This window comes from Staurois parvus, unplaced genomic scaffold, assembly GCF_062004578.1.
Source record: "Staurois parvus isolate SC_StPar_1 unplaced genomic scaffold, SC_StPar_1.0 ptg000390l, whole genome shotgun sequence".
NCBI classification, from domain to species: Eukaryota; Metazoa; Chordata; class Amphibia; order Anura; family Ranidae; genus Staurois; species Staurois parvus.
This window is the reverse complement of record NW_028318186.1, coordinates 5,731,936-5,753,800: the sequence shown is the minus strand read 5'-3', so window position 1 is coordinate 5,753,800 and position 21,865 is coordinate 5,731,936. Positions and strand designations below refer to the sequence as shown.

The window sequence follows — 21,865 nt, the reverse complement described above, 5'->3', positions numbered from 1 at the left end:
CCATAGAGCCTTTGGCCCTCCTGATAAGATCCAAATCGGATATACGAGAGCTTGAACTAGGAGGATCCCACCACAAGCTTTGCCTCTTTGCGGACAAAGTGCTCCTCTTTCTCACCTCTCCATTGACCTCCACTCCAACTGTTCTTCGGCTCCTCCAGGATTTTGGCAATATCTCTGGCCTTCACATTAACCCCCCAGAAGTCAGCTGCGCTCAATATCTCTCTACCTCCCATGTACTTGGTGCATCTGTAACAGGTTTTACCTTTTTCATGGTCCCAGCACTGCGTTCCCTTTTTAGGCATTAAACTAACTCCTAGCCCATTGGACCTTTATACAGCAAACTATTTACCAATGTTGGCCCAACTTACTGGCCTCATGACCAAATGGTCTTCCTTACCATTGGCCTGGATGGACAGGATCACTGTTGTGAAAATGTCAATTCTTCCCAAAATATTGTATTTGTTTAGAGTGCTACCTATTCCCGTACCTGCACACTTTCTCCGTATCCTACAACGATAAGGGTACACATATATCTGGGGCTCCACCTGTTCTCGTGTACTTCGCACTACCATACACAAATCTAAGCTCATGGGTATCCTAGGCCTCCCGGATTTTGCTAAGTATTATCAAGTGGCGCATCTCGCACAATTGCCCAAAGATCACATGACTCATGAAATCCCCCAATGGATCATTCTCTAATGGACTGATTTCAACCCCCTCTCAGCTGCCAATCTCCTATGGCTTCGCCCATCGGATCGCCGTCTGCTCCGTAACCCAATACATCTCATTTTATCTCACTTTGGGACAGACTAAAATCCTGTTATTCCCTTCACTTGCCGCATAACCCCCTACTTTCATATCTACAAAACACGGCCTTCCCCCGACTTGGTCTTCACCACGATCCTTCAAACACTGATCCTCGCCGAATCTGCTTTGTACTCACCATTTTATAACCAGGAGAAGCTTTAAACCCTTCCCTTCTCTCCATGAGTCGCACTCTATACTGGCGTCGGAAATATTTAGGTATCTTCAGTTACTGCATTTCTATGCACCGCTGTCTGTCCATTCCCGCTCAGCTCGTTCAATGTCTTTCTTTGAACGATCCTGTGATAGAGACCCACATAGACAGGGTCTTATTCCTTATATCTATAATCTTCTCTCTACTTCTGAGACCTCGTCCAACCCTACTTATGTCGTTAGGTGGGAGAAAGACCTGGGACTCCAGCTGAGCCCTACAGACTGGGACCAAATTTGGACTGCTACCAAATCCTCCTCACAGAACGTGTTGGCTTCATAGACTAACTACAAGGTTTAGACTAGATGGTATCTGGTCCCACCGAGGATTGCTAAATATACCCCTAATTACTGTCCTGAATTTTTTCGGGGTTGTTCGGGGTTGATAGGGAGTTACTTCCATGTTTGGTGGTCCTGCCCGGTTGCCAAAACTTTTTGGGTCGAAGTTTTCCATATGTTATCCCAGCTCTTTGTAAAATCAATACCGCCAGACCCAACTATTGCACTCTTAAACTTGCGCCCCCCGTCTCCATCTCCAAATCCCAATTTAAACTGCTCTTGCAAATCACTACCGCAGCTAAACAGATTTTAGCCAAATTGTGGAAGTCACCATCTCTATGCACGCTAGCAATTTGAAACAGTTACACAAGAGATGATTCACGCCAAAGATGAGGCTACTATTTTAGATTCGGTCCCTAAGTTTCTTTTGATCTGGACCCCATGGGTGGAACGTTTCCTTCCACCAAACTTTGAGGACTCATTGTGCCTTCCCTGATGTCCTCTTATCCTGCATCTTGATAGTCCTAAGAGCCGTGTTTTGCGTTGTCCTGGTTCTGAGATTCTCTATTCTCTCCTTGAAGTCACACGCCCTCTCTCTCTCTCCCTCACTCTTACTTTTAGTCTCTTCTAATTCTCCCCCCTCTTTATTTTTTCCTTTTTTCCTTCTTTTTCCTTTTTATTCTTCCAGTCCACCTTTGCCCCCCTCCTCATGTTGCATACGGAACCTCCAACTGGTCATTGGGAACAGTGCTCCATCTCTGTTGTACATTTAGATTCTATCTTCCCATGTACCACAGTGTCCCTTCATATTTTTATATGGTTCCTCGTAACAAGATTTTCATGCAATAATTCTTCTGCCCTGTAGGGCAACATGTTTTTCTGTATTCATTTAAGCCTGTATATGTTCATGGACTGTCCTGCTTCTGTTTTTTGTTATGTTTTTGAAAACAATAAAAAGTTTGAACAAGAATTCCTGCCAACATTTCCCAACACTCAAATTATTAATATACAAATGTGTTATGTATTACCAATAGAGAATGGGATGAATGCATCATTCTTCTTAAAACGGCCTTCTGCATCCAGAAAATGCTCCGGGTAAAATTCATAGGGTTTTTCAAAGTAGCCTTTGTCTCTTAGAGAAGAGGAAAGCACTGGGATGATTGTGGTTCCCTGCAGGAAGAATAGTTACCAACAGGTTAGTATATAACAGATAAAGAATGTGTTGGCCTACTTGCACATAAATAGACATGACTCTTTGACTTAACCCCTTCCTGCCCAGTGCCATTAGTACAGTGTCAGTGCTTTTTATTAGCAATAATCACTGTATTAGTGTCACTGGGGATGTTAGTGGCGGTTAGTCAGGTCCCCCACAGTGTCAGAATTCCCACCGCAGTCCCACAGTCCCGCTATAAGTCTCTGATTGCAGCCATTACTAATATTATATATATATATATATATATATATCAAGTATATATACTGCCATTTGTAGACTCTATAACTTTCACGTAAACCAATTAATTTCCATGTATTGGGATTTTTTATAGCAAAGATATGTAGCAGAATAAATTTCAATTATGCTTTGGCAATAAAAGCTGAAAGCTGATTGGTTTCTATGCAGAGCTTCACAAGATTTTGCACTCTCCATAGTTACACATAGTTATATAGTTAGTCTGGCTGAAAAAAAACAAAAGTCCATCCAGTTCAACCATTAAAAAAAAAATAAAGTTATAATCCTATATCCACAATTGATCCAGAGGAATGCAAAAAAACCCAGCAAAGCATGATACAATTTGCTCCTGCAGGGGAAAGAAATTTCCTTCTTTCCTATTTTTATATTTATATGAGTGAAGCCCATATGACAGGGATTCAGCAGTGTCCTTGAAAGAAACATACAGCTTTAATTTGGCAAATGGTTTTAATAAACACCCTGCTCATGTTTTTTTTTATTAAACGTTAACAAATGAACAAAAGTGTTTAAGAAATGTGTTTTTAACCACTCCAATAACGGACACTTTTACCCCCTTCCTGCCCAGGCCATATTTTAGGTTTCAGCGCTCTCATAGTTTGAATGACAATTGCGGGGTCATGAAACACTGTACTCAAACTAAAATTTTATCATTTTGTCTACACAACTAGAGCTTTCTTTTGGTGGTATTTAATCACCTCTGGGGTTTTTATTTTTTGCTAAATTAACATAAAAAGTCCAAAAATTTTGAAAAAAAATAAACATGTTTCTTTGTTTCTGTTATAAAAGTTTGCAAATAAATGTTCTTCATAAATTTAGGCCAGTATTTATTATTCAGTCTGTAGAAAAGTTATAGAGTTCACAAACTATGGGCTATATCTGAAAATTGATCAATCCTGAAGTACTGACAGCCAATCTAATTTCTTGAGGCCCATAAATGTCAGAACAGTACAGATATCCCCCAAATGACCTCTTTTTGCAAAGTAGACAGTTCAACGTATTTCATAAAATGCATGGCAAGTTTTTTGAAGTTATGCTTTTTTTGTCATAATGTTTCGGAAAATTAAGAAATTAAAAAAATTATTTTCACAATTTTTTTAACATACTGTCACCAGTGCAGTACAGCATCAGCATATAACTGGTGTGGTGGTTATCAGGGACATTGATTGGTGACAGTATGGAAAAAAAAAAGATAATTTTTTTTTAATTTTTGAAAAACATTTAAATTATTTTATTTTATTTTATTTTTTTTTTAAGATTTTTTTCAAATTAAACTATGACCAAAGTAGTATAATGTTACCATAGTAACATTGTACTACTTTGGGGAAGTGATCATTATTTTTTTTTTTACACAATTTGATTGCTTACAGCAAAGAATTTATTTGCTATAAGCAAGCATTTAAATTGATTCATTCAGGTTGTTTTTGTTGTGATTAGCTGTAATTAGCCACAGCTAAATAACATGACACAGATGGGCTGTGATTGGCCCAGCCTGTGCATATGATCACTGTGACCATTCACAGCTAGACACACTTGTATACAATGTATGTCATGAAAGGAAGCCATCCATTGTCTACAATTGTCATGTGACCTGCTGAGATTGGTCATAGTAGGTCACATGGTACTGGCAACGGGGCCGGTACACAGATCTGTCATCGGACGTGTCCAAGGTAAATGGCCGGTGACAGATCTCACCAAAGCGCGATCCGGGAAGGACGTCATATGACGCCTTCCCGGAGGAACGAAGTGTTTGCCTGGCCATCATTGTACTATAGGCTGGGCGGCAAGTGGTTAAAGGATAGGTTCACCTTTTGGACAAAAATAACAAATGCACATTTTTCTGCAGGTAAAAAAATGTGCATTTGTTATTTTTGCCCGAGGGAGCCTGGCAAGTATTGCACCAGTGATCAGTATATCGCAGATGCCATGCAGGTCTCCTGCAGACCTGTCAGAATATCTGCTTGTTGTACGGGATGTACGGTCAAGCAGATAGAAGCTTCAATGAACTACCACAGCACCGTGGTAGTTCATTGAAAACTACAAGTTGATAGCCACTAAGTCTGTCGGGACCGCGCTGTTGCTCTTTTCAGATCTGACAGATAGTATGGGGAGAAGTCTATCCCAGTACTATCTGTCAGAGGGAGGCAGGCGGAGGGTGTGGCTGCAGCTATGGGAACATGTTACATGTTCCACCCTAAAAACAGGTGGAACATGTAACATGTTCCCAAAGGTGAACTTATCCTTTAAGCTTCAGAAGTTTGTTTAATGAATTATTGAGTAAGACGCATTGTTAATTCATGTATGCTGTATTTATTCATTAAAACCCTCATAAAGAAAGAAAAAAACACAAACTTTCTTAAACACTTCATCGCTAAAACATGTATTCTCCCTTATTGAAATTATTACATTTCTTACAATTCATTATGGGCGTGTTTATTCAGCAATAATGCTGTCATTACATAATTTAACAAAATAATACATACATTTTTAGGACAAATAAGGCTTACGTTTGGCAATATTGTCTTGCAAAAAAAATGTAAAAGAAAAAGCAAAAGTGTGACTGTAGAAAAAAAGTGTGTGTATGTGTATATATATATATATATATATATATATACTTTGCAAAGTTATGTACAAATGTAAAGAGCACCTTAATCTTATACAACACTTAAGAACAAATCAATGAACAAAATAAAGAAAAAAAAAGAAAAAAAAGAAAAAGTAATTACTATATATTATGGTTAAAGAAATAGAAATAAGTACATGTTATATTAAAAAAATAACAACAAAATAACTTTTACCTGTCAGGTTGCTTTAAAGTGTAAGTTGTTAAGTTGATAGTCACCTATGTAAATATTATCTATATGTACTAGTTCATGTAATGCTACCCTCTCTCCAGTGACTGATAATGCTGCTGTCCAAGGTTTGCTATGTTACTCCTCCATGGATACAATGGAGGAGTGAATGTAGCCACCCTAAAGACAGGAAGTGTGTTACCCATCACCAGATGAAAAGAAGGGAATTAAAAAAAAAAAAACTATTTCATCCACCACATCCAATGATTGTTAATCTACGATATAATACTTGTTTGTTTTTAGGTTTAGTTACACTTTAACTGGCATCATATGCAGGTTGAAGCTCATTCCTTTGATCTGCAAATTAATGGAAATGAGTAGATACATACGGTAGGTAACATTGCTAAATCCATCTGAAGGTTCTTTTCTTTTTACAGCAGCTGCTGATATAACTGCTGTATTTAAAAAGCACTTTGTGGCTGTTATTTTTACAGCTAGGAATTGCCTTCAAATATGTCCAATGCCCACAACTGGGCACAGTGGGTCATCAGAGCACTATGGCAGACTTCCCTTTTAGCTTGGCCTCTTTGACCCAGACCCACGCTCCCCATGGCACCACCTCTGATGTTGTTTTCTATGTTACTTCTTCCAGAACAGCATCTTCTTTCTTTGGGCACTGATAGACCACTGATGATGAAACTCCTGCACATATGTGCTGGACCTGTATCATCTCTGCTCCAATTTTTTTAACTTTTTTTTTCCTGCAAGAGACATATAAAGTTTCTTCTACCAAAAACCTCTACCTGCTAGCAATATTTTTTAAATTATTTTGATAGTTTAGGTCTGTACAGGGGTGGACTGACCATTTGGAAACTCGGGCACTGCCTAAGGGCCCGGGGTCAGTAGGGGGCCCCATGAGATGCCCCTGGTACCTTTTTCATAGGCTTTTTTGAGTTTGGGCAAGGACACAGGGGCCCTGTGATCCCCTATTGCCCGGAGGCCCCATGAGTTGTCAGTCCGCCCCTGGGTCTGTATTAGCATAGTCACTCACCTTTGGAATGAAATATCCTCTGAATGTAACATCTTCTGATGTTGCATGTGGAACACTTCCAGGTGCAATATCACCAAACCGCAGGATCTCATGAACGACGGCATCAGTGTACGGCATTTGCTTCCGGTGCTCTAATTGAGGCTGAGCTGTGCTGATGACTCTTTCAATTTCATCTTGTACTTTCTCTGTTCAGAAGCAGATACCAATCTAATCATTAGTTATCCAACATATTGTAAATGATCTAGATATATGTGGCAGTCTCCTTATATCTCCTAGGAAAGGTCTACTTCAGTTGGAACTGTAAGCTTGAAGAATATCGCTAACAAATGCTGTACTCTCTATTGCTAACACATAGTAGCACAATTCTCAGAGCCCAGTAGGTGATAACTATGGGTAGCTATGGCCTTTGTGTTATTGTATTTGATCAGTCTGTAGTCATAGGTCATATTACTGCATGTCTTACTTTCAGTGGTGTATTTAGGTTTCGTGCTGTCCTAGGTAACACAAAAATCTGCCATCTCCCCCCCATGGAAAGACCCTAACACTGATCAACACCAAACTCCCCCACAAAGAAAGCCTGGTATTGACCAACACACCCCAGCCCCCCCACCCCCACCCGAGAGAGCCTTCCACTACCACCGCCCCCATACATTGACATCTCCACCCGGAGAGAGAGAAGATACTCACCTTCACAGCTCCAGACCTCCCTGGGAACAAGAGTCAGGCTCTGCATACACCATCAAGCAGCCCACAGCCTCTCTCAGATCCCACCTGGTCCCCATGCTGTGTGTGTCCCTTTTTTCAAGGGGGCGCTGCCCCCCTGAAAAATTCTGCTGCCCCCCTGACAAAAGCCACACTAGGCAAATGCCTTGTGGTAAATACACCCCTGCTTACTTTGTATATTAGAATATTTCATCATTAGCAGGAGGGCCCATCTCAGAGCAGTGGATGTTGTTTCCATTCCAGCAGAAAACAAGTTGCCCACCAGGGCTGTCAAATTTTCATCATGGTAATATAGGGTGGATTCCGGCTAGTACATGTAGACAGTGGTGTATTTAGGTTTTGTGCTGCCCTAGGCAAGACAAAGATCGTCTGCCCCCACGGACACAAACTAACACCACCACCCTTCCCCCTCCCATGGAGAGAGCCTGACATTGACCAACAACACGCCTGCCCCCTACCTGGGAGAGCCTTCCACTAACCCCCTCTCTGGTGATAGAGAGAAAGACACTCATCTTCACATCTCCAGACATCCCTGGGAATGAGAGTCAGGCTCTGCATACACCATCAAGCAGCCCGAAGCCTCTCTCAGATCCCACCTGGGCCCCATGCTGTGTGTGTGTCCCTTTTTTCTGGGGGGCGCTGCCCCCCTGAAAAATGCTGCTGCCCCCCTGACAACTGCTGCCCTAGGCAAATGCCTTGTTTGCCTTGTGGTAAATACACCCCTGCTTACTTTGTATATTAGGATATTTCATCATTAGGAGGAGGGCCCATCTCAGAGCAGTGGATGTTGTTTCCATTCCAGCAGCAAACAAGTTGCCCACCAGGGCTGTCAGATTTTCATCATGGTAATATAGGGTGGATTCTGGCTTCCCCTGCACAACAGAAATAGAAGATGTTGAGATATTTGGACAGACATTTTGCAGATTGTCAATCTCTCTATAGCATCCACTCAATTGACATATGTAATTTAAAGTGTCACTAAACCCACATCATAAAAAAACTATCAATAAATGCTGTATTACATGCTGTTCATACTGACTCAGTCACTATGAGATTCGCTCTCTGTATTCTGCAAAAAACCTGGTTGATCCTGATGCTTTCTACGTCTACCTTCTGTTCATGTCTCCAATTCAGCAGAGGATTTTGCAGCTGTGGAGGAATCTCTGCACATGCTCAGTTTTCAGTGAGTTTCTATGCTGAGCATTTTCTCCTTATCACTTCTGAGCAGTCCATGTGACTATAGAGTCACACATGTTGGTGTATATACATTGGTAGATGACAGCCCACCCCCCCCCCTACTCCTCCATACTCACTAACTAGAAAAACACAATGGAGGTGGGATATTACAAGCAAATTAATGGAGGAATTACATCCCTCTTTTTCTAAAACACAGGCTGGAGGGGTGTGACATAGGCTCCACCTGTGAGTGGCAGAAATCCACCCACACCATGTTATTTCCACAAAATATTAAAGATTTGATTTCAAATATATACTATATATTTGTATGTCAATTTAAAATGTGTATTAATATTATTTATTTATTTTTACTCTGTATTCCATAGGCTGTTTTTAGTTTTTTATTTTAATTTTGAACACGTGACCAGCACAGAGGACTAGAAGCTCCTCCTGCCATTATTTCCCTACAGACAAGCTTGGAAAGAGCTGGGTCATGTGACGGCTGTATATTGATTAGGAAAAAGGTACTTGGAGGTTGTTTTTTTAATAATTATAGTGCCATCATCCACATACAGAAATAGAAGGGATAATGTAAATTAAACAGTGTGGGTTTAGTGTCACTTTAAGTGCACCTATTCCTAAACTATGTGCATTAACATATTTACATATTATTACCAATCTGTAAAAGAGTTTTAAAACACACCTTCATTGTCTTTTGTAGCTGTAGGCATTATGGAAAAATGAATATTCAAAATCCACAACAGAGGCTCTAAAATAGAGATTTTGTAGCCTGCCAGCCTTCTAATGCAGACAAACAGTAAGTGTTGTAATAAGCACTATGTGATGAGATCCACACGCAGGAATAACCTATGATTATTGCCAACCAGATTCCTATAGAATTCACCAAATGCACAAAATATAAAATGAGTACAAAACTGGAAAAGTTTCTGGCCGCCAGGATATTACTTCCCCCCTGTATACAGGAAACCCAGCATCCAAATACACCATACAAAAAATAGTCCCTTTTGACAGTCACATAGGGTGTTCATGCTTTAAGATCTCCAATTCTCCAAAGGTTCTCACCATCTCAATTATTCAAATATCCCAATTCATGTTTAGCATAAGCATATGTACTCCTCTTCCTCCTTTCTTAGAATAGTGTCCTCCTCATGCAAAAATTTACAAAAACGCATATAGTGCATTATCTCTTAAATATAGTGCAAATAAAATAAATTAAAATAAATATAATAAAATAAATTAAATAAATAAATATAATAAATTAAATAAAATAAATATGTCAGTGTAATATTTATTTTATTTGTACTATATTTATTGTATGGCGGATAGTAGGTGCTGTAAGCTGACAGAAATTGACTTTAGAGCCTCTGCTATGATCTTTGAGGATAAATTACTCTACAGTTCCAGGAGCTATAGAGATCAGTGAGGGCTTGTTTTAAAGATTTAATTTTCCCTGGCTCCATCACCCATACCCCACTTTAACATGCTATTACTTTTGTTAATAAAGCCAATCGCTTTAAATTTTTTTACCCTGTTTAGCAGCATCATCATTAGGTCTCTGTGCTTCTGCATGCAATGCAGGCAAGTTGTGGCTAGTGGGAGGGTCTGGCAGAGGGCTGTACATAGCTTCGTGAAAATATCACAGCACCCTGCCGCAGTACTGCTCTCAAGAGCCCTCAGCCTTGATGCAAGCAGTGGAGGTTCTTGGGAGGAGTCATTATAAACATCAAATGCCTCCATGTGGAGATGTAATTCGGAGTGCAAGTTTCTGAGCAGGAGAGGAGCCTGTACAACTGTGCAAGACTGAAGGTACGGCCGGGGTTCATGTTTTTACCACTTGTTAAAAATGTGTAAATACTTTATTGTCCTTAGTCTGGACTAAGCCAATCACACGGTCACCAGCTCCCTAGTGAATTATTCAAATAAATAAAATATAATAAGCTCCAAAGAGGACAAATATGAAGTTTGGCTGCAATGGCCTGAGGGAAAAAAAGTGAGGGTAAAGAAAAAAAGTCAAAAGACTCTCGGACACAATAGTTTCTACCCTTCTCCACACCATCTAAACTCTATCTAAAACTAAAAAAAAAGTGGACTATTGTGCCTATGTATACAGAGAAGCAGCACATGAAACAGGATTTAAACCCTTTTATGTAAAATATGTATTATTATTTTTTTATCCTGTCCAGGAACATGAAAACAAAGTAAATACAGTATATTTTTACTTTCATTTTTTAAAGATCTATTTATTGAGTTTCCTCAATTACACACAAAAAAAACCTCACAAGGTCCAAAAAGAAAAATAATAAAGATTCCAAAAATCCACACAAGTAACCTAGCAGGTTCTCACAGGTCTCAAAAAATGGAAAATACCAACACATAAAGCATTAGAAAAATACTCAAGTAACAGGGTTATGCACTCCAGTTCAAAATTTGATGATAATAAATCGTAATAAAGAAAGTCTTAATAGTCTGGATCTAGGCTACAGTAAGAGGACTAGAGATCCACTTGCCCCAACGTTTATCAAGCAATTTTGTTTTTGTTTTTTTCACAATTCAAAAGCGAGTCTATTTAAAGGGAGGGAATCATTAATAAGTTTAAGCCATTGGGATAAAGCAGGTAAACCCAACCCTTTCCAAGACAGTAAAATCGCTTTTTTAGTATAAAAGAATAAATGCATAGAAGTCCTTTGGCATATTTAAAAATAGACAAGTCTCCAAAGATTCCCAGGAGACAATTTTTAGGATTTAGAACATTAGGAAGGCCCAACGTAAAAAAAAAAAAAAAAAAAGCAGCCCACTCCCCCACCACCCCCCCAGAACTTCTAAACCATAGGACAGGACCAAAAGCAATGTAGGAAGTCAGCAACCTGACCACAGCCCCCAAAACATGTTGTTGCAGGGCATAAACCCATCTTATGTAACCTAGCAGGACTAAGATGAGAGTGGTGAACATTTTTAAGCTGAATAATTCTATCTGCAGAAGAAATAACAGAGGTCTTGTAGGTGTCACTAGATTTAGACTACTCTGAATCAATAAAGATATACCAAATGAAGCCCATCTAGCTTGAGCAGTAGCAAAATTAGGGTTGTCAGTCATAAGTGCAGAGCAATATTTAGAAATAAGCTCAGTAGTGTCAGGCCTGCATAGCATTTTATTCAAGGGAGTCACATGTAGTGGGTTGTCTAGTGAACCAAATTGCACTCTTACGGCATGATATAGCTAGTAGTAATAGAATAAATAATAAGAAGGTAAATTTAATTCTTCTTTTAGATAAGAGAATGGTTTAAAGCCCTGTGCAGTAAAAATGTGACAGAAATATTTAACTCCATAAGACGCCCACCATTGTGGGCCTGGTATGCTAGGGTGAGGTTATACCAAAAGGGGTTGTTAGGTGACTTTGACAAAGGTTCCTTAGTAATACGGTCACAACTATGCAAAACAAAGAAAGCATCATGTTCCCTGGGCAAGAAGATACCTGACCCTCGATAAATAATATTATGGAGGGTTTCCAATGAAGAGGCAATAGCCTGTAGTTGTACAGGCATTATCTGGAGTGGGATGTAACCAGTCATCAACATGTACCATTTTAGGTGCCAAATAGTATAGGTAAAAGTTAGGAAAAGCAATTCCCACCAACTGAGTTGGCAGCTGCAAAAACTTCAGCTTTGTTCTAGGTAATTTACAGTGCTATAGAAATGTTGTACAAATAGTATCAATTTGTTTAAAAATCGGTTTAGGTACCCTACAAGGGAAGTTGGCCAATGTATACAACAGTTTAGGTAAATTAGGCATTTTAAGGATATTGATTCTTCACATAAGGTCCTACAGTAGGTCTATCCACTGCTTGGTTTGACTTTAATTGATTTTTACTGAATATTGTGCATGTAGTTTGGTCCCTTAATTATAAAGACTATTTCTTACCTCTTGTTGCTTGGCCAGGAAAGTATCAATAAAGTTCCTCTGGTCATTTACATCCAATTCTTTCCTTTGCTTAGTAAATGTGGCTCTTATAAAGCTCTGAAATTGTGAAATGTTTTTTGCAAACCTCTTCTGGCCTCCTGGTATCAGGCCCATTAGAAAGGGAAAACTGTTGTAGAGCTTAAGAAAAAAAAAAAGAATGTACACAATATTAAACATTTTCTATATATGGATATTTATACAGTGTAGGCTGTATCATCTGAATTAACACATTTTCTTCAGCAGCACACAGTACCAGGTATAAGATTTTATTGTTGGCGGGGAGGGGATGCTTCAATATGTGTTCCCAAGGCTTGGTATCATGTTGTTATTGTACAGCTGAGACCTCAGTATCTGCATAAACCAGTCAGTATAGTTCCCACTCATGTGACCACTTGGAAAGCCAGCCAGACAAAAATTGATTCGAAAAAAAAAATAATCTTGACAAATTAAGCTTGATATTATATCTAGTCCCACTCGGTACTGCTTCAAATTGGTTAATCAATTGCTTACTTTATATTATTTTTCTTTACAGTGTAATAAGCTATCGCACAGGTTATGTAATAGGCTAGGCCAACAAAATTTTAACTTTTATCACACTTGTAGACATATTTTTTCTTATAACATATTGAAGCATAGAAACAAAAAAAAACAGATACAATAAAAAGGCCAAAAGATCAGTTGACTGGTTTTTTTTTATCGCAAACTTGTTTAGTCCACTTACTGTTAAATGACTCAATATCTTTGCTGGAAAGGGTAATTTCGAACTTTCCTTCTGCTAGTTTGAGCTCACTGCCCCGACTTCGTGATCTCAGCTTCATATTTAAAAAACAACCCTATAAACCTTTTTCATGTCCTTGAAGTATGTGTAGACCCAATCTATTTTTCAGTATATCTGGAATTGTGTCTTACTATTTTTGTTGTTAGTCAATTGCAAATTTGCTCTTACTTGTATGTCCTGCCAGTAGCAAAACTTCCTAATGCAGGCTGAAAAAGCAAAGCCACTGCCTTGCAAGTGGCAGCAATGTTGCCAGCTTGCCATGTTCACTCTTTCAGTTGGTGGTTGGGCTGCCTGTGTGATAGACCTGATAGGCAACCCACTGACCAACTGAAGGTGCTCACACAGGGGGCTGACAATAATGCTGCTGATTGCAAAGCAGTAGTTTACCATTGTTAGCTTTTAACAGAAAGTATGGTTGCTGGCAGGATCTACAAGTAATAAACAAACTTTGCAACAGTTTCATAAATAACAGTTTGCCTAAGAAAACTGTATACAGTGAGACAGGCTGCCAAACATACTGAAATATAGATGTAAGGTTACATACACTAATGTATTTAAAAGCTTCAGTCTTGTCCCCCATTTCCCTCATTTGTTTGAGGCTGAAAGGGAGAAGGCCCATTTTTTTCTAAATGTCTGTCCTTCACTGTATGGTACCAAAAAAAAAATTTCTGTCTTATGAGGTATAAATACAGTTAAGTAACCACATTCAGTGTTTTTTTTATTTTAATTACAACATAATGTTTTTCTGCACCATGCTGTATGTACGCTTGTTGATGTGGCCACTTATCTAACTTATTTATACTAATCTCTGCATTGGGACTCGGAGACTAATGGCTTGTGATTGGAGAAGAGTGAGGTTCTCAAACATTTGACCAGTTATAGTTCATATGAACTATTTAAACATTTTCTGAATCTCTGAAAATGTTGAATATAATTTTAACTAGAAGTCCAAGTGAAGTCCGTGGGAGTCTAAACCAGGTTCCAAAAAGTGTGTATCAGAGAGCAGCAAATTATGCAAAATTGTGCAGAAAGGTTTGGGAATCTGTTGGCAGCCCTGGCTGATGAGATGATGGGGATAAGAAAAAGTTGTCCAGGTATACCAAGCTAGAAGGGACCTTGGTGACACTGGCAGTCAAGCCCAGTCAATAGCAGAAGTAGATATACAGTAAGGCCAAAACAAATTTTGTAGCAGCCTTGATGGAGCAAAAAAAAAAAAAAAGACTTCCAGGGATACCTGAATAGGAGGGACTAGGTGGCACTGGCAGTCAAGCTAAGGAAGCTCAATGAACAGTAGATGTGGATATATGGCCAAAACAGTATTTGAAGCATCCTTTATTCCCTTTCTCCCAGAAGCCTTTTGGGCATAAAAAATGACATACAAAGTGAAATTCAGATCCTACTTAAGCCATTTGAATTCATGAAATTTGATCTGAGATTAACTGCTTAACACCCGCCCACAGTACATTTACTGTGGCAGGGTGGACCTGCTGCGCAAAATCACGTACATATCCGTGATATTGCATTTCCCGGGTAGGGGGCGCGTCACCGATCGTGGCCCCAGATGTCAATCATTTGGTCCCGACCGGTGATTACCCGCCGGCACCCGGTGACTACCGGCAAACACCAACAGGGAGGAGGATCTTCAAGATCTTGTTGCCACAAGTTTTTGGAAAATGAAGAAAGAAAACAAAAACATATTTTTCTTTTCTTTTTTTGTATTTCAAAACCTTGTGAGAAAAAATTAGATCTGTAAAATACTCACCATGCCTCTTTTTAAATTCCTTGGGGTGTCTACTTTCCAAAAATAGGTCATTTTGGGGGTTTGGTGTTACCCTGGCATTTCAGGGCCTCCAAAACTGTGATAGGTAGTGAGGAAGTGAAATTAGGAAGTTACTCACCTTCAAGCTTTCAAAGTGGTCATTGGATTTCAGGCTCCTGTATGTGGCTAGGCTCCCAAAAAGTCTCATACATGTGGTATCCCCGAATGGCCTCTGCATTCACTGCCTGTGCGTGCTCCCTGGGAGCATGCGGCACCCTGATCCGGTGCCCGCTGTGTCCTCTGAACACAGAGGAACACCAATTGCTGTACAGGACCTCTGTGTGAGGTCCTGATCATGTAATCACTGATTGGCCAATCAGTGATCACATGAATAGTAGTAAGCAAGATGTCACTTGTTGACATCATTGCTTACTACGTGTGAAATCTGTGAATGATCACAGAGATCACATGGTACAAGACTATTCACAACAGCCTTGTACCATGTGGCAAGCTGTGACCAATCACAGCTCTCACAGTATTTCTCAATGGCTGCAAGAATGCAGCCAGAGAAAAGGAGAAATGATTGCTTTTACAGCCTTTATGGGTGTAAAAGCAATCAGTGTAAAATAAAAAAAAAATCTTCATCACCCCCCACATGTAGTACAGTGTCACTTTTGAAAAATTATAATTTTTGGTTATAAACTAATTTGGGGCTTTTTTTTTTGCTAAAATGATAGCTGAATACATTTTGGCGAAGATTTATGAAGAAATAATATTTATTTGCAAAATTTTATAAGAAAAACACTTTTTTTGCAAAATGTTTGGACTATTTCATTTACATAGCAAAAAAATAAAAATCCCAGTGGTGAATAAATACCACCAAAATAAAGTTTTATCTGTCTTTAAAAAATGCTAAAAAATTCATATGGGTACAGTGTTGCATGACCACGCAATTGTCATTCAAAATGTGAGAGCTGAAAATTGGCCTGGACAGGAAGGGCGTGAATGTGTCCAGACTTGAAGTGGTTAAGGGGGGTAAATCCTCAGGATGGCAAGTGGTTAATGCTATACCAAATGTATGATCGACTCTCTAAAATGAAATAAAAACTAAAAGTCATTTGTAAAATAGAATAAAACGAACGTAAAATTGTACTATATTTGACTTTACTATTAATATAAAATGTTTAGTTTGCAAATAATGGTACCATACAGATTGAATCTATGACCCCAGATTCCAGAAGCATTATATGTTTTCAAAAGGGAGAGTAAAGCAGTAACTGTTTTCTTTCAGACTATCTCTTGCTAACTTTTATGAACAGAGCAGCATGAAGGGAAAAGATAAGAAACGGCTGCACTCCAAACAATCCACTTTATTGAACCAGGATAGAACCAATACAGACAGTAGAAACACAGTCTTACACCTCTTATTCATTACCCAGTGGACCCGTGTACAAAGTGTTGTTTTTAAACACCAGCAACAGCTGTTGCTCCTAATCAACACTGGGGCCACCTCCTGCACACAGTTAGAGGGATTTCCGTAGGGCAGTTCCTACGATTGTGTAGGATTTGTAATAAGGATGAAGATTTCAATAGAGGTGACACACATGAGAGATCACTTTTTACAGAGAGGTTATCAAGTGCCCCTGATAGATTGTGCTGTGGGTATAGCTGACAATACTGACATGAACAACTTATTAATAACAAAGTAGAGGAGTAGTTCCAAGCAGGGACCACCAGTTTTCTCCACTGCTTTCAGCCTAAAGTTTGGGAGGATTAAAAGGATCATTAAGCGCTATCTTCCCACACTTCTGAGTGATGACATATTTGCACAAATATTGTCCCACGGTACTAAAATTGTTTCCCGACATGCACCAACTTTGGGCAATACTCTGTCCTCTAGCTATTTCTCCTCTAGAACAACTCAGAGAACATGGCTGAGTTTTAATGGTAACTATAGGTATGGAATAGACAGCAGTCCCTGTTGGTCTTGTATCAACAAAGGGGAGGCGTTTAGATCCACGGTTAGTGGCAAGGTTTACAGGATCAACAAGTTTATAAACTGTCATGCTAAGCATCTAATTTATTTGATCACCTGTAGAAGTTGTCGAGTAAAATATGTTGGTAGGAGGACTAGGAGGCTACAAGACATGGCTGAGTTTTAATGGTAACTATAGGTATGGAATAGACAGCAGTCCCTGTTGGTCTTGTATCAACAAAGGGGAGGCGTTTAGATCCACGGTTAGTGGCAAGGTTTACAGGATCAACAAGTTTATAAACTGTCATGCTAAGCATCTAATTTATTTGATCACCTGTAGAAGTTGTCGAGTAAAATATGTTGGTAGGAGGACTAGGAGGCTACAAGACATGGCTGAGTTTTAATGGTAACTATAGGTATGGAATAGACAGCAGTCCCTGTTGGTCTTGTATCAACAAAGGGGAGGCGTTTAGATCCACGGTTAGTGGCAAGGTTTACAGGATCAACAAGTTTATAAACTGTCATGCTAAGCATCTAATTTATTTGATCACCTGTAGAAGTTGTCGAGTAAAATATGTTGGTAGGAGGACTAGGAGGCTACAAGACCGCCTCCATGATCATGTTTATGACATGCAAAATCTGAGGACGTGTTTGTACATGATACGCATCAGGAGGAGCCACATCACGCAGTGACGTCACGCCGCCGGAGCAACGTGGAGCTCCGGCGGCCATGTTTAATACCAGATGGTTAGTCCTGTCTGTGTTTTTTACCTATTGATGCATCAAAATAAAGTTGTATAATTACTACACTATGGGAGTTTCCTTGTCCTTACCCCTGGGGGAGCTCTTTCATCAGCAGACCCACTATTCTAGGATGGATTGCCATACTCTGAGGGTTTTCTGCATATCCAGAGAGTTACATCTGTTTTGAGTACAAAGGAGCTTTAAAGGACGAGGACCATCTTCACCAACCCCATAACATCTATCCTGTAGACCCACCATCTTTGATAGGGAAGTCCATCTACCCTATACCTGTTTGATGACATCTGGATTTTAATATAAGGCGCATTAACTATGCGCATCCGGTGAGTGCGCATTACCTTTACCACTACTGCACCGATACCGGATCCAGAGTCATTGAGCACGAGAGTCACTTTATATGATTCATATTGGGACTTTTTTGATTTTGATTTTAATATTTATTTTTTGATTATAGATTCAATTGTATTCTGTGGTTATAGTGATCTTATATGCATAGTCATTTGGACATTTATTTATTTATTCTAGCGCTGCACTTTCTTGTTTATTGTCTATGTTTTAGGGTGCTATTGGTTACCTTTTTGTGCACAGCAGCTTTGGTTTTGTTTTAAGGTGCTCGCACCTCCTTTATTATTTAAAATAATTATTCTACCAATGTTGCTAATCATTTTAACAGTGCTCATGGAGGTGACCTTAGTGGTTTGAGCATACAGGGCATTGAGAGCGTGGACAGGTCTCCTAAGGGTGGAGATGGCTTTAGATTGCTGTGCAAACATGAAGTCTTTTGGATTTTTTATTTGCATACACGTATTCCTAATGGTTTGAATTTTGAATGGGATCTTACCCATTTTTATGAGTGACTTCCTTGCTCAGCCATGGCCTCACCCCTACCCTCTCTGATGTGATGTTTTACCAGCTTTTTGAATACATGCTTTTTTTTTTACTACATGCGATTATTTGGTGCTGATCTTTTTTTATTATGTTCTGTGTCTCTGCTCGTTCCATTACCTTATTGGCCTTTTTGGTCTTTAATATATCTGCAGCAAGGGAATTATTGCACATATCCTTTGGGTTGGTATGTTGGATTTTGTGTGTTGCACTTTGGATATGTTAGAATTGTTGTTAGTTGCAGAACTGTCTTTACCTTTTAATTGGTTTAGTGTAGCAGGAGGTGGACCCAGTGTTGATTAGGAGGAACAGTTGTTGCTTAAAACCAACACTTTGTATGGGTCCACTGGGTAATGAATAAGCACGTAAAACGCATTTACCTGCCAGTCCCTGACTGTATTTCCATTGTCTGTATTGGTTTTATCCTGGTTCAATAAAGTGGATTGTTTGGAGTGCAGCTGATCAAACTTTCTTTGTTCTCATCTATGCAGCACACGAGTTGGGCTAGCACCCACAGGAGGAGTTGTGCTTGGAGATTGGGAGTCTCTCTACCTTGAGCAGCGGTAAACATATATAAGGGAAAAGATAAGTCACTGCTCTGACTCATGAAGCTGTATGTGCACATTTAAGCTTGTGCTATTGAACTCTGTAAAACAACAAGCTTTTTTTTTCAGAAAAGCAGCTAGGGCCAGGCTGGTAAACATGGGAAAAACCAAAACCCACACTTGCTGTAAATGTAAACAACAAATATTCATATGGCTTTTTTCATATATACAAAAACACTGTACACTTCCTTCAATAGGATTTATGTTGAATTTCCATGTCCAACTATTATTGATAAATGTTGAGTACTTGTCAGTGCTAACAGGTTTTCATATTTCACCTCTTTGAGAAATGTCTGTTGTTGAGTAAAAAATAATTACAAGGGCTGTTACTGAAAGTAAAGCTAAAGTGGGTATAGCTTTTTATTATCTTACATAGGTAGTTCAAATTCAAATGTTGGTAGATTCACTCTCTCTATAGCAGCTCCTCCTATTCTTTTTCATTGCAAGTACATAATGGACTCCAAGCAGAAGCAGTTACTTGGCATCACTGAGTTCTTGATGAAGAAGCGGTGTTGGCTGTTCCATATCCACAGAAGGCTACATAATGTTTACAGAGATTACACCATTGATAAGAGAAATGTCTTGTCATTGGTGGCTCTTGTCAATGGTGTCATCTCTGGAAACATTCTATAGATGCCTTCTGTGGATGTGGGACTGTCTGCACCCCTCCTTCATCAAGAATTCTATGACGGCATGTTACTTCTGCTTGGAATCCATTATTTACCTGCAATGAAAAAGAAGAAAAAGAGTTACTATAGAGGAAAAGCTACTCTACCAAGATATGAAATTTGAATGACCTACATACAGTAAGTTAATAAGGTATGCCCACTTTTGCATTACTTTCAGTACAGTCCTTGAACTTTATCACACACCAACGTAGGGCCTAATAATAAAACAACTTACCCTGACTAAAGGTGAGCCCAGAAGTCTTACATTATCATTAACTATACCCATGAGCTTCCGTAGAGTGGGGTCCTCGTACTCAAATCTATGGCTCAATAGTATGGATACAATTATGTTGGCCACAGCTGCGTTAATAATGAAATGATTGTTAAAGGGCTTCCCTGAAATTTGAAAACAGAAACAAAATTAGCATTTGGTTTGTTTTTTGTCCATCTGTACTAAAGTAAACTAGGTCTATTGGGTAAAAGTGAGCATTTTCTAAACAATTGTGTAATTATTTGCAAATTCTGTCTAAACCCTGGTTCACACTGATGCAGTGCGGAATTTGCAGCATTTTCAGTGTGAATTCCACACCGCATCAGAATCGCACCCCATTCATGCAAACCACTGTGGGTGTGTATGGTAAGTTAACAACACCCCGAAAGCAGTCCGCAAAATGGCAAAATGGGGTGCGATGTGCAGAATCAGATCACATAGGTGTGAATACCTATGCGATCCGATTCTAGTGCGGACCCAAAAAAGGGTCCTGCACATATTTGGTATGGGTTCGGTGCAAACAGAGCCATACAAAATGTATGGCTCCAATTGCACTGCACGCAAATCGCCTGTGATTTGCACAGGAATGCGGTGCAGTTCCTGTGTGAATCACATGCGATATACCGATATACATACAGTATGTGAACCCAGAGCAATGCACCAGGCTTACTTTAAAATATAATTAACCTCTTCATGCCGGCCGCACACAAATGTGCAGCCGCACATTTGCGTTCTATTAAAAAAGGACATGTGCTAAGAGCGCGCACCCTGCGCACTCCCAGCACACATGTCCGGTACTCACGTAAAGGTACTGATCTCCTGTTTCGATCGGGACATTTTTTTTTTTTTAGTCTTGGATAGAGAGAAGCGGGATTAGAACAGCTGTCAGTTTTTTTGCGGTCTGTCTTCCCATTGGGGAGATACACCCTCTCTATTTTTCTTATTTACATCATCATCAAAAGTGAAAGAAAATTCCGAATTTTGGGTTGACACCTGACCAGTAGAAGAAGAAAACTTCCAATAGGGACACGAGTGAAGGTAAAATCCCCCTATGGGACACAGATGGCAAAAAAATCCTGACAGAGGTTATAACCTTCCTCCCATCCTTACTCTATCCAAAATTAAAAAAGGTTTTGCTTGTTAGTTCTAGTCTATTCCTTTTTCCCACAATATAGTTATTATGCCATCTCTCCCTTTTGATTTATTCCAGGAGATAAAATTAATACCTAGTGCTCTAGAGTATAAAGGAGCATGCAACTCACTCCATATGACAACGCTGGGGCAATCTGTGCTATCACATAAGGAGTCAATATCCCAATGTAAACTGGGTAAATTGAGTGATTCCTTATGTCCTTGGTGATTTCCTTTGCTTTCAGTAGCTGAGTGCAGTGGCAGGGGATTGAAAAGAAGATATTTGCTGCTAGGTAAGAGTAAATAATTCATAAAAAAATTGCAATGATTACATTTGGTCTGAGTTGACATTGTAAATACTCACCTTTATGTGATTGGAAGACCTGTACTAAGCATTCAGCTTCCTCGGTAACCTTGTCTTCTATAGTCTTCTTCCCCATCCCATAATCCCGCAGTGTGGAAAGTGAAAATCTTCTCATCACCTTCCAGTTCTCTCCATTGGAAAAAACAACGCCTAAACACAGAACACAGGAATTGATGCACAGATGATGT

General features: G+C 39.4%; 1 protein-coding gene across 1 annotated transcript in view; it reads right to left on the bottom strand.

Annotated features, from left to right (window-relative positions):
- Window positions 1–21,865, bottom strand: part of LOC149455644 (cytochrome P450 2K4-like) — a 38,882-nt gene that overhangs the window by 7,529 nt on the left and 9,488 nt on the right. Inside the window, exons 4-9 of the mRNA XM_089686033.1 lie at window positions 21,678–21,827; window positions 20,147–20,307; window positions 12,441–12,617; window positions 8,055–8,196; window positions 6,602–6,786; window positions 2,322–2,463 (exon numbers count right to left, since the gene is read on the bottom strand). Of these exons, the coding sequence (XP_089542159.1) occupies window positions 2,322–2,463; window positions 6,602–6,786; window positions 8,055–8,196; window positions 12,441–12,617; window positions 20,147–20,307; window positions 21,678–21,827 (957 nt within the window). The remainder of the gene's footprint in view (window positions 1–2,321; window positions 2,464–6,601; window positions 6,787–8,054; window positions 8,197–12,440; window positions 12,618–20,146; window positions 20,308–21,677; window positions 21,828–21,865) is intronic.